The sequence below is a fragment of the Carassius auratus genome, chromosome 9 (genome assembly GCF_003368295.1).
Source record: "Carassius auratus strain Wakin chromosome 9, ASM336829v1, whole genome shotgun sequence".
NCBI classification, from domain to species: Eukaryota; Metazoa; Chordata; class Actinopteri; order Cypriniformes; family Cyprinidae; genus Carassius; species Carassius auratus.
The window spans coordinates 18,667,217-18,679,748 of record NC_039251.1 but is presented as its reverse complement, the minus strand read 5'-3'; the positions used below and the strand labels follow the sequence as shown (position 1 = coordinate 18,679,748).

The 12,532-nt window shown below is 38.4% G+C and overlaps 2 protein-coding genes across 2 annotated transcripts; one reads left to right on the top strand and one right to left on the bottom strand.

Annotated features, from left to right (window-relative positions):
* Positions 1-1,248: 1,248 nt before the first annotated feature.
* On the top strand, positions 1,249-8,970 carry LOC113108611 (serine/threonine-protein kinase 17B-like). Its single transcript, XM_026271816.1, has 7 exons — positions 1,249-2,020; positions 4,375-4,587; positions 4,676-4,814; positions 4,919-5,045; positions 5,173-5,221; positions 5,941-6,120; positions 6,711-8,970. Exons 1-7 carry the CDS (start codon positions 1,902-1,904, stop codon positions 6,946-6,948), a joined length of 1,065 nt encoding a protein of 354 aa, XP_026127601.1. The 5' UTR covers positions 1,249-1,901; the 3' UTR covers positions 6,949-8,970.
* Positions 8,971-9,298: 328 nt separating this feature from the next.
* Positions 9,299-12,440, bottom strand: LOC113108612 (UPF0565 protein C2orf69 homolog). Its single transcript, XM_026271817.1, has 2 exons — positions 11,922-12,440; positions 9,299-10,906 (listed from the first exon to the last, which is right to left on the bottom strand). Exons 1-2 carry the CDS (start codon positions 12,189-12,191, stop codon positions 10,190-10,192), a joined length of 987 nt encoding a protein of 328 aa, XP_026127602.1. The 5' UTR covers positions 12,192-12,440; the 3' UTR covers positions 9,299-10,189.
* Positions 12,441-12,532: the final 92 nt, after the last annotated feature.

The following is a 12,532-nucleotide window of genomic DNA, read 5'->3' as shown; positions in this document are numbered from 1 at the left end:
TTCACATCATACAAATGCTGATCTGGCCAAAGCATGATTCCTAGGATATGGATTTGTATTAAAACAGCTCCTTTCTCTATGTAATTGATATTTGGATAAAATACTGCATGCAGGGTCAAAGAAGCAGTACCTGAGTTTGACCCTTAGATGGCGTTGTGTCATAGCTTGATATATTGCATGCTGGAATTAGTGAAACAACACGAGTCCAGATTAGCTTAATTTGCATGAGAAGTTGCTGTTAATCAGGGGTGGGATGGGACTGGGGACATAAGTAAATAAATATATAATCCATTCTTTTCATACTTCATCTGCACTGCTATTTATGGGTTACAGGTTGTGTAAAATGATGCTGATGAAAGAGCCATCACTTGAAAACTGTTGGTGAAAATGTGAACCTGCATGCTTTCCATGATGTGTCCATATTTGTATATAGCTGTAATATATGTATGTCAGTCTTGTCCTGTGTTTAAATTATATTTTGCACTGAATGTACCAGAGATTTGAGTCCTAGTCTGGTCTCTTTTGGTGTTTGTCTTTATGATTTGTGACTCTGCTTTCATTTGTTTGGCAAATACTGGTACTCTTCCCCCTGACACAGTGCTGGCAGATTTAAAAAGTGTTGTTAGAGCCATGACTTACATTGTATCTTTCTGCTAGGCCAATCAAACTGCACATGTCAGCTTACTCAGTTTGTCTTTACATGTTCCAAAGTCCAGCACTTCAGCTGACAACTGAATGGACAAGAAATCCCAAAGATTCAGACCTACAAAGTTCCAGTTCCTCAGCATCTGACAGTATTGCAACGTGCAAAACAGATAAGCAGGAGCTGAACACTCAAACTCAAACCTAAATAATTACTGTTCACCAAATGCATGAGTAGTAAGCCTTTGTTTATTATGAACCATCAGTGACCCTGAACCACAAAACCAGTTGCATGGGTATATTTGTAGCAATAGCCAAAAATACATTGCATGAAAATTAAAAATCAAAATGACTGATTTTTCTTTTATTAAGTAAAGACCATATTCCATGAAGATATTTTGTACATTTCCTTCCTACCTATATGCATTGCTAAGAAGTTAATTTGGACTATCTATCTATCTATCTATCTATCTATCTATCTATCTATCTATCTATCTATCTATCTATCTATCTATCTATCTATCTATCTATCTATCTATCTATCTATCTATCTATCTATCTATCGTACAATGGGAGAACTTCTAACGATCCTCAGATGACGACGGTGGTGACGTAGCGCTGGCATCAGAGCAGAATTTGAAACGGTGGAGCCGGTGGACAAGAGACGAATCTACGAATCGAAACATGTTTACCTCGGCATGGACTAGTTAGCAAGACAAGTATTTACTCTGCGTTGAGCTTTTTTCAGAGTTTATAAGACAGTTTGTCCGCTGTTGTCCCCGTTAGAAGAGGAAGAGAGGGTCCGTTCTAAACTTTAGTAGAGTGATTTTGTCTTGCGTTAAACAGTGCTGTCTGTCTGTCGGTCGGTGTGTATTTTTAACAAAATGAGCAGTATCTCTTTGTACGTTCGTCTAATTAAAGGACAGAGTTTAATTTGAGAGTTTTAGTGGTATTTTTTAAAGCGCTAACTTAAAAGAGCTAATCTGCGCTAGCTGGAAGCTCTTAGCATCGGTTATCGTGTCCAAATTCAACTAAACTCACTCCACTAAAGCGACTTCATTTATTGTCAGCTCTTTCTGAGAAACCTCGAACTAAACTCTTTTACTAAAGCATTTTCGCGGTTGACTGCGAGAACAACCGTGAAGAGGCCGGAGACAGTGGGTGTTTTTTTTTTCCTGGTAGCGAGTCTTAACATGAGCAGAGTGCTGGTTAAGTTCGAGTAAGCGGTCTGCAGATTGACTGGACACTCGCTGGAGGTGATGGCTCGGAGGAGACTGGACAGTCGCAGTGGATCCTCGGCTCTGCTGTCAGAGATCCACACTCACATCTACACGGATCCTCTGGACACCGTGTTTGACATGAGCCACGTACTGGGCAGGTGTGTAAAATACTCCTCATGACCGAAAAGATGTCTTCTTTTAAGTGTTTCCATGTTTTCTTTAATGTTGTCATAAAGTGTTTATGTATGTTGATGAAGATTGGCGTGACTGCACACATGATGTTAATGTGTGTCTGTAAATATGTGTATGAACGGGATTCTGTTCGGTCGTATCTTGACATTCTTATACTAAAGTACTGTCGTGTTTAATGAAATAAAGTATCCGTCATTAGTAGTTTTAGGGAACTATAGCATGTTTTTGCAGTCTCAATTTATTGCTCTACACATCATTTAATGTCTTTGAGTAACTTGTGTTTATAGTTTGAATATGTATTATTCCAGTTTAGTATCAAATGATTCTTAATATCATTCTGCAGTAGTCAACATATGAAGTGAATTTAAAAAAAGTTTACCAAAGTTGTCCTAAGACAAGAACACATTTTGTTTTTTTAGGACAATGTTGATGAATGGTTTTGATCCACTTCAAATGTTCACTAGTGGAATATGTCAGGTGCCCAAGAAACGTTTCCTATTATTATCAACATTATAATAGGCCTATTGTTTTTGTAGAAACTGTAATTTTTTTTTTTTTTTTTTTCAAGACTTACTAATGAATGGAATATTTAATATACACATCTTAATTGTCACTTTTAATCAACTTAATACATCATTGCTTTATAAAATGTAGTTATTTCGTCTCATTGGGTATGTGCAATGCATGCAGTTGTAATATTTACAGCATCATTACCAATAAGGGAAGATTAATGGTCCCAAATCATAAGGCAACATATGAACAGTCGGAAAGATGTGTTCCTGGTTTATTTTGTTTATTTTTTCACAGAGTGAGTAGGACTGAAGGTTGTCTGGAGTATGGAGTCTGTCCTGCTCCGCTATTCAGGATGGGAAAGGCCTTGCTCATTGAACTGTGACTAATATGTGTGTGTGTGTGTGTGTGTGTGTGTGTCTGCTAAACCACTACACCATGGCTTTGGATTTTGCAGGAAGGAAACCCATGTGGGAACCAGAGCCAGTTTTGTACTGTGCTGTAGATTGTACTGTGAATACTGAGAAAGAGGAAGTGACATTGGTCTCTTCCTCTTTCTCTCACACCATTTGCATACAACCATATTCAGATTTTTTTTATGCTGCTGGCTGTGTTTTTTAACAGGAAACTATTGCACAGTTCACTTACAGTTTTTATTCAGTTTGGTGTGAAGATGTTGTGTTGTTTGTTTCTGTGGAAACAAAGTAATAAATATGACAGTAAATACGTTAATTGTTAATTGGTTTTATGAGATGACAACACGCAAAGTTGTTAAAATAGAGCAGTTTCGTTTTGAGACCATAAGAATGGGGTTTGTTGGTGTTTACTTGCATTGGAAAATACCTTGAAATGTCAGGGATTTTTCCCTGGTCTGGGAGAGTCACAGAAATTATTAAATGCAAAGAAGTAATGGAAAATCAGTATTGATTCTATTCATACGCAGGGTTTTCATTATCATATTGATATACGTAATTCAAAAAATTTGAGGTCTGGTTTTTTTTTAATGAAATAAACAGCTACTTCTAGCAAAAGTGACAGTAAATACATTTTAATGTTACAAAGGATTTCAAATAAATGCAGTTTTTCTGAACTTTCTAATCATAAAAGAATCCTGAAAAAAGTGTCATGGTTTCCACAAAACATTAATAATTAGAAGAAATGTTGCTCAAATCAGCATATTAAAATTATTTCAAAAGGATATGATACTAAAGATTGGGGTAATGGTTGTATTATATTACAATTGACTGAAATAGAAAACAGTTGTGATATTAATACAATATTACAGTTTTTAGAGGTATTTGTTTTATAGCTTGGTTAGTACATAAGTCGCCCAAACCTTTGATAGGTAGAATATACTTTGTTACAGTTTTGATTTTGACTTTGATTCGGATCCAATATCTACATGGACACAGGTTGTGTGGTATACAGCACAGTATGATACATAATGTATTATAATAAAATCTGTTTACAGTCTGGTCCAAAGAATTGTGGCATTGATTTGATTATATGCTTTATATCCTGATGTCTCACCTGTTCATGTTGTGACAGTAATTGCAGTTTTTAGAGTAAAGACTGGACCACATCAGTCATCTAGCCTGATATTAAGCTGTGAGAACATCTAATGGAGGGTTTGAATCATTTAATAACTATCTGTGTCAGTAAGAGCTTTAGTGTGAATGAGAGAACTGCTTTAGGTGTGACTGATTGGATGCAAACGGTGACATCTTTAAAGTGCATTAAAACATTTCCTCCATTATACTAATTTTATTCTTTCTCAATATTTTTTTCTGTTTCTGTTTGTCTCCCTCAGGGGGAAGTTTGCAGTGGTGAAGAGGTGTGAGGAAAAGGCCACGGGGAAAGTCTTCGCTGCAAAGTTCATCAAGAAGCGGCGACGAGGTCGCGACTGCAGAGCGGAGGTGATTCATGAGATCGCCGTTTTAGAGGCGGCAAAGAACAACCCTCGTGTGGTGAACCTGCACTCGGTGTATGAGACCGATCATGACCTGGTTCTAATGCTGGAATAGTGAGTGCCACATAATCTGTACGCCCAGTATACAGAACAATCGTTGAGCTCAGTACTAAGAATAACTGTGATTGTGTTTGTGCACCAGTGCGGCGGGTGGCGAGATATTTGACCACTGTGTGTCAGAGGAGCTGCTGCCCGAAGATCAGATCATCCGTCTGATCCGACAGATGCTTGAGGGAGTTCACCTGCTGCACCATAGCAGCGTGGTCCACCTGGACTTAAAGGTCAGATGCACGGCTGCCTTCAACATCTAAGACCAACAATCTATATTTCTTCTAAAATACATTAGTTTTATTTATTATTGAGTCAATGTTTTTCTTTCATTCAGCCCCAGAATATTCTCCTGACAAGTCTGAGCCCATTGGGGGATATAAAGATAGTGGATTTTGGCTTGGCCCGCAGGCTGGGCTCTTCTGGGGAGCTCAGAGAGATTCTGGGAACCCCTGAGTATGTAGGTAAGGTTTATTCAGTGCCATTCGTCTTCAGATTCACACAAATGTCTGTATTCATGGGCTCATCACAACAGAAGAGTTTCATGCTTGGTGAACATTTTTGTTTATTTTGTTTTAATGCTATATCCAGCCCCTGAGATCTTGAACTATGAACCGATCACCACAGCAACAGACCTCTGGTGAGTCTTAATCTTTTTCATCAGGTGTTTCAATAGACAGGGTTCCCACAGGGTCATATCCAGACCTGGAAAAGTCATGGGACATTAATACAGTTGTAGAAGGTCATGGAAATTCCACTGGTCATAAGACAGTTTTCTGTTCATAATGACAGTTCATGGAAAACTCTGGATGTAGTGAAAAGTCTGGCCATCACATGCTCTGTTCTGCAAAGTAAAGGAACAATATATACTACTGTTCTAAAGTTTGTGTCAGTAAAATATTTATAAATGCAGGAAGGATCCAAGGCTGTATTTAAAAATACAGTAAAACCATTATTATTGTGAAATATTCTTGCAATTTTTAAAAGATTTTTTAAAATATATATTTATTTGAATATATTTTAAAATGTAATTTATTCCTGTGATGGTAAATCTGAATTGTCAGCATCAGTGTCACACAATCCTAAAGAAGTCATTCTACATGATGCTTTGGTGCTTGAAAACCTTTCTTATTAACATCAATGTTGCTTAATTTTATTCAGTATGAGCTAGAATGCGGTAAGCTAAAATGTGCTTTGAAACCATCTAAGACCAGCATGATCAAAAGCAGCTGAGGCAGCAGCAAGATGGTCTGATACTAGAGGCAAAACACTTTGTGCTAACAAGAGATATTTCATGCTTGGTGTCATATGTTGTTGTTAAAGCTGGTTTTTAACTGATTGTGTGTCTGTTGAAATCAGGAGTGTGGGTGTGATCGCCTATATGCTGGTGACAGGAGAGTCTCCATTCGCTGGCGAGGATAAACAGGAGACCTTCCTCAATGTATCCCAGGTGAACGTGGACTACAGCAGAGAGGCTTTCTCAAGAGTTTCTGAACTGGCTGTCGACTTCATCCGGAAACTGCTGGTCAAAGCACCAGAGTGAGTCTGATTTTAGACAGTCAGAGGAAGTGAAGCTTGTTTGCCAAGCTCAGTGCTGCGCAATATAATGAACGCTACTGCTTCTAGATGAAGAGTCATATGATAAGTGCTATGGGAAACTCCTTCAGAGCGGTTATTATTCAGGGTCATTCCATTTTATTATGCATAACACAGTTTCAGAAATGAAGTCATTTCAATAGGCTTACAAATTAACTTTTCCAATGATCACTCTTATATGGCTCAAAGTACTTCCTGGATATTGACTTTCCCCATTGCCTTAGATTGTATAGCTATTGGTTATCACAAAGTATAAAGTCCAGGTTTCATTTTCTTTTAATTTGTCTTCAGACATTCACACATTTGCAGAAAACATTTAAGCCTGTAAGCAACTGAGATTAAATGAGGTCAGACTGTTAAGTAAAATTGGCAGGAAAAAGTTTGGTATAATAGATTTCCACTTGCTGTTATCAACTAATTCATGTACTTTGATGGTATTATTACTCTTTACTGTTTCAGCATAATAGTATCAGAATGTTTTCCATTCAGCCACATCTCAAAGTCCTTTTGTGAATTCTCCTCTGCTTTATCAGGGATCGTCCCAGTGCAGCCGATTGTATGACCCATCCCTGGCTGTGGCTCCATTATCCAGGTTCTGATCCGATCCCCATGACCCCACGCACTCCCCGGGAAAGGAGTTATGGTGGCAAGTGGTCCGCGCCACCCGAGGATCCCGAAGACAAAGAGAACATTCTGGACTCGCCGCACACCAAGAGGTTTCGTTTTGAGGAAGACATGTCAGCCACCGGCGACGGTGACCACTTGTGCTGATCCAAAAGGGAGACACACTCAATAGTATTTTGTTCCTTGTTGTTGGCCCCCACACAGCACCAGCAAACACGCTTCTGTCCTAATGCTGTTTTCAACATCCTCTGGCCAACCAAAAGGGCCAAATCTAAATCTAAATATCTATGTTGCTGTCCTGTCTCAAGATGCCTTTTCCTGCCATCTTCGGGTTTTAAATTATTCATTTAAATATTTTAATTGCCATTCAGTATCGATTGAATTTTCTGCTGATCTCAACACTATTTCCATTACTGCACTTAAGGGATTTTCAACAATAAGGGATTTGAAAAAGACCGTTTTCTGCTTTGCGTCTCAACATCAGAAAGAGTTTGTATGATTAGACTCTGTTAATTGCGATGGTCTCTGTTAAAAAGGTTCAGTGCAGGAATGCTCTCGGTGTATTGGTGCGTGTTTTGTCTTGCATCCTCAACTTCTCGTGGCATTGACACATTCGTGGGCTCCATAAAAATGTGACTCAACTCAAACACGCACAACACACCCTCTGGATTACACAAATATGTGTTTGTATTGGTCACAGAACTTCCTCCCTGATAATGACTAAAGAAATGCAGGAAAGCACTTAAACCCGCTATTGTATGCGTTTGTGTCACTAAAATAAGAGAAAATATTTGTAACCGCTTTAAATTGAGTAAATCAACTGTATCTGTTTTAAAATTATCTTTGTTTTAAATATTTCCTTTTTTATTGCCAATTTATTGCATAATAAACTATTATTAAGCAAGATTCTAGCATGGCAGGCGCCTAATATCTCAGTGCCTGTGATGGTTTATGGTTTATACATGATCTTGAAATGACAGTTTTTATCTATGCACCGATTTGAGGTAACTCAGGGTTTTTGTTGCCTTGTTTTGTACAGCTGTTTCTAAATTAATGCTATTAACTGATGGAGGGTTCAGCCTTGTTCTCAGGGTTAGCTGTAACTGCACAGTTTACCAGTGTATATTTCTCCAGTGCCTTTGTGTGCATTTTTGATTTCTATGCTTGAACCGAGCAACCTGACTTGATCTTCTGTAATACTGGTGCAGCACATTAATGTGGATGTATTCTTGTTAATGTTTATCCTGTTTAATTGACATACTGGGACACCCTTTAGACTGATGGCCTGTTGTGTTTAAAGTAAATTATTTCTATGTGCTTTTGGTTATGGAGATGTATATGTATTCAGTGGGATTTAGAAAGGAGAACCGTGTTAAAAGCTATATTTATGGTCTTGGATTAGGTAGGGCATGAAAGGATGGGTTATCAAAGTTGGCTGTTATTGTCGAAATGATATGCTTATGTTCGGATAGTGAAGCATGTTTGGTTGTGATGAAGGTACATGGTGTGAATTCTGGAAGGAAGGCAATGAATGTTAGAATATTGTGGTGGAAAGGCTTCTGCACATCAGAAAGTGTGTAGTAATGAAACAAATACAACTAGATCAGCTTAAGGTGTATTGGTGTAATATTTAGTTGAGTGGCTGTTAGAACTGGAAATGTAAGTATTGTAGAATTCTTAAGGTCGAGCCCTTTGGTTATTGTTCTCCGTTTAAAGAGGTGTGAAGAGCTCGTGTGTTTGCGTGCTCAGGGCCTTACGCTTTCCCAGAGATGTCACCAGTCTGCAATCATAATAGAGCTATTGTCTCCTAAGATGAGAGGCTCTTGTCACGGTCGTGTGCTTGCTGTGTGACATCATCTTAAAGAAAAACTTGAATCTATTCCTTCCCTGGGAAACAGCCTCAATAATGTTTAAGGGCCATGAGGTATTTGATGCTGGAATTCAATAGAGAATAGACTGGGCTTTGGAGAGCATTTCTGAGCAGTCACTGTGGTATTTGCAGAAAGCTTGTGACGAACTTTCTCGATTCTCTTTCTATCTGAGGCAGGATTAGTTAAAACTGATAATTGTAGATATTTCATCATGAAAACTGTGTATTTTGAGTTCTGTGTACCATAATAAATGATGCTCAAATGATTTACACAAATTATAATAAAGCCATTGACAGTCGAGTGTTGTAAAGGATGTACCCTTAAAATAGACTTTGTATGTTGTTGATTAATGAATCATAACATTTTCAATTTTTTTTGTAAAATGAGACCTCCCTTATACAACACCATCGATTTATTTAAAATTTCCTAGCTCTGGCATGCGTCATCTGGCCATTTTTCCCCTCATATTTTCCATGAGAATAATACAAATGTATATGTATGTACTGTATGTGCATTTGATGTTGTAACTTTCCCTCAAACTCATTTTATGTCAACTTGAGACGCATTATTTAAATTAGTACTTAAAAATATATATAATTATTATTTCTAAATAAACAGATCACTCAAACATTTCAACATTTTTATTGAGTCACATCAGCCTGGAATGACTATGAAGCAGGAAGTACATTCATCGCATTACATTGAGGATATTGCAAAAAAACCACGTTCAAACAAGAGAACGAGCCAAATAAAGTGCGCCACCTACAGTCTTCTGAGATTCAATACTGGAATCGTTTAAAATGCTAACCATCAAGCAGTCTATTAAACATTTCACTAACGTCAGTAAATAAAATATTTTAAATTATTATTTTTTTTTTTTTTCATCTAACCAAAAATATATTCTGTACATTTGATTCTAATGGAAGATCCTTGGATTTTTGTATTTGATAAATAAAATTTAACACCAAATATTAAACATGAACGTCTGATAAATCCACTGATGAAAGACTAAAAGCATAAGCAGGCTGCTTAAGGAAATACTTTTTTTTCTTTCAAAAGTATCCATAATTAATAATGGATACATACTTGAATAAAAATCCATGCTTTTTAATTTAACAACATAAATGTATTAATAAGCATTTTCAGATTTCTCTTGAGGTTTTTTTTCTATGCTGTGGGAAATGAGAGCCCTTTGAATATAAGGGAGGTGATGATTTTACAAGCATATCTGCATTCCAAACAGACTATGTAAAAGAAATATCATACTATATCAGACAGAGCTGATGTAGTTAGATGCAACAGGCAATGAATAAGGCTTAATGTCAGGCATTTAAAAGTTTTTCAAGGTTGGTCATTAAGCTTCAGTCTTCTCTTGTATTTTATGAGTGTTTTGTTGGCAGCATACAGTTATTCTTTCAAAGCCTAGAAACTCAAAGCTCTTGACTAACTGATATATAATCTACTCTGATAAGAATACATTCCATGTTAAGACTTGTGAGAGCACAGATCGAGAAGAGTCAGAATTCCTGAATCACCCGGAAGTGATTCTCGATGGATGCTGGCTCATCCTCAAAATGTAGTTTCTGGCTAAAACAAGCGCCCAGATCCTCCAGAGTCTTTATAAAGCTGCGGTGCTCTCGCCCAACCCATGCCCTCATTGGGTCACATACCTCATATGGAGTGACATGGGCGTGGATAGCCACCCCGCTGGAGGCCAGCTCACCCAGAGCACACTTATCGGTCACCCATGTCTCACTGCCCCCAGGGTGTCCTCCGTCCAGCCAGTACATATCTGAAACGCTATCCAAAAACAGCCTCAGTTCTGGATTTGCTCGAGCTCCAGCCAGCTCATACACTATCTGATTGAGAACAACACATCCTTTACTGAAGCCCACTATGGTGAGGGTGAAACCTGCAGGCAGGGGAACAGGGGTGAATGTACCACTAAGAGGGGGTAAGGGGTTTGAGAGGCCAGCCCGCTGCATGCTGTGACCCAGGAGTGCCCTCAGGTGGCGAACGGCTCCGTAGTCTGGTGAATGTTCTGGTGCTCCAAATAGGTTGCTCTCTACAAAGTTCTGATAGCAGCTGAACTTATGTAGGTACATTTGGGATGCGCGGATGACCCAGATATGGCAGCCAGGGAAACGTTTACCCAGGATGAGGGCGACACGCTCCAGACTCCAGGACATCCATGGGGTAGCATCAGGCTGGAGGGCCATTTCCTGCTGAAAGTTCTGCATGGTGGATGAGAATGAGAAAGTTGCATATGAAACGGAGATGAATAGTCAAGTTTAACAAAATGAGTCCTAGCAGTCTTATATATATATATATATATAAATAAACACTTTGAAGCAAAATCACTGTACCAAAGTATTTATGACTTTTCTGGTCATTCATAATTTCTGTTTTATTTTTAGATTGCTTTTTCTGAAAATTTAGAGAGCCATTTCTCACCGATTAAAATTGTACAGCTGCACCCGAACATAATGAGAATTTTTATTTAATATAGCAATTTCCATGACTTCAGAAAATCGACCAATTTCTGTACATTTAAAATTTCTGTGTACACAATTCAGGTATAATTAAGTTTCTACTAACATTCTTCTAGAACAAAATAGCAGGACTTAATGTACATGTCTTTTCATTTATCTGAAAAAGAAAAAAAAAAGTTCCACCATAGCAATAACTTACATTTTAAAATATATTAAAATAGAAAACAATTATTTTAAGTTGTTGTGTTTCGCAGTGTTACTTTATTACTTTATCTATTTATATAATTTTTTTTTGTAAATACAGTCTTGGTGAGCATAACATTTATTTTATTTTTTTCCCCTCCGAAACATTACCAATCATTTTTTACGTTCTCTTTTTTCTCAAAATAAAGGCTTAACCAGAATATAAACTTGGAAAATACTGTGCTTAAAGAAACAGTGAAATATGAGCATCACTTCAAGTCTAAAGGATTTCAGAAATCCCCAGTAACCTGTCTTGAAGTGGTGTGCATATGTGCGATAGCTAAGCAGACTTCTGCAGTATGTGTCCTTAGCCTGTTTCAATGTCTCTAATGAAAAACTAAATATAGATCCAACCCGAAGCTAAACTGCTATAGGCATATTTTGGATCAAATCAAAAACGGTGTAAACAGTATCTAATTCCTGACAGTGTTGAGGTCTTTCCTAAGGCATTGTTGATTACAAAGGCCATCTAAAGCAGGGCATGCAGTCAGTGGTACTGATGACATGCACCAACCTGAATGTCTCCAGGAAAGAAGACTACGTGATTGTTGCCTTTCTGCAGGTCCTCTGTTTCGTTGTCGCATGTTCCCTGTGTTTCCCTGGCAGGTCTTAGGAGCAGAACGTCATTTACGCGGTTCTGATCGTAACCGGGGACTGAAGTCAGGCGGCGGAGCGCGGGCGCAGCAGCGGAGGTCCCGGGCCCGCACAGCCCCGCCGCGGCACTCATCTTCTTCGCTATAGCAGCTAGCGATAAACAAGCCACAACTGATCGGATACTTCCCATAAGCTAAAGGATTATGTAGCGGCGACTGCGCGACCTGCAGCAGCATTAAGACTGGAACCATCACTGCAAAACCAGAGCAAAGAATAACGCCGCATGATCCGAACTAATCCAATGGGCATTCAGACGCCAAACTTGAAGCTTAAAATAAACCAAAAGTTTCAGGATAATGAAATATGTTTGGTGTATAATTTGCTCATATTAAACGCCGCCGAGTTCGGGAGCGTCAAACTGTGACGCCGGTGCGCATGCGCGGAGTCCGGGCGCGTTCATGAACAGCGGAAGCGCTGATACATAACGCATTTGGATTGACTGCTTGAATAGAACACTGTAGTGTTCTAATT

What these genes read in the sequence shown, in the direction of transcription:
- LOC113108611 (XM_026271816.1), top strand. Translation starts at nt 1,902, where the DNA reads ATGGCTCGGAGGAGACTGGACAGTCGCAGTGGATCCTCGGCTCTGCTG. An exon ending in CTGGTTCTAATGCTGGAATA is followed by an intron (nt 4,588 to 4,675) that starts GTGAGTGCCACA and finishes TTTGTGCACCAG; the next exon opens with TGCGGCGGGTGGCGAGATAT. An exon ending in TGGTCCACCTGGACTTAAAG is followed by an intron (nt 4,815 to 4,918) that starts GTCAGATGCACG and finishes TCTTTCATTCAG; the next exon opens with CCCCAGAATATTCTCCTGAC.
- LOC113108612 (XM_026271817.1), bottom strand. Translation starts at nt 12,191, where the DNA reads ATGGGAAGTATCCGATCAGTTGTGGCTTGTTTATCGCTAGCTGCTATA. An exon ending in TCTTTCCTGGAGACATTCAG is followed by an intron (nt 10,907 to 11,921) that starts GTTGGTGCATGT and finishes TCCACCATGCAG; the next exon opens with AACTTTCAGCAGGAAATGGC.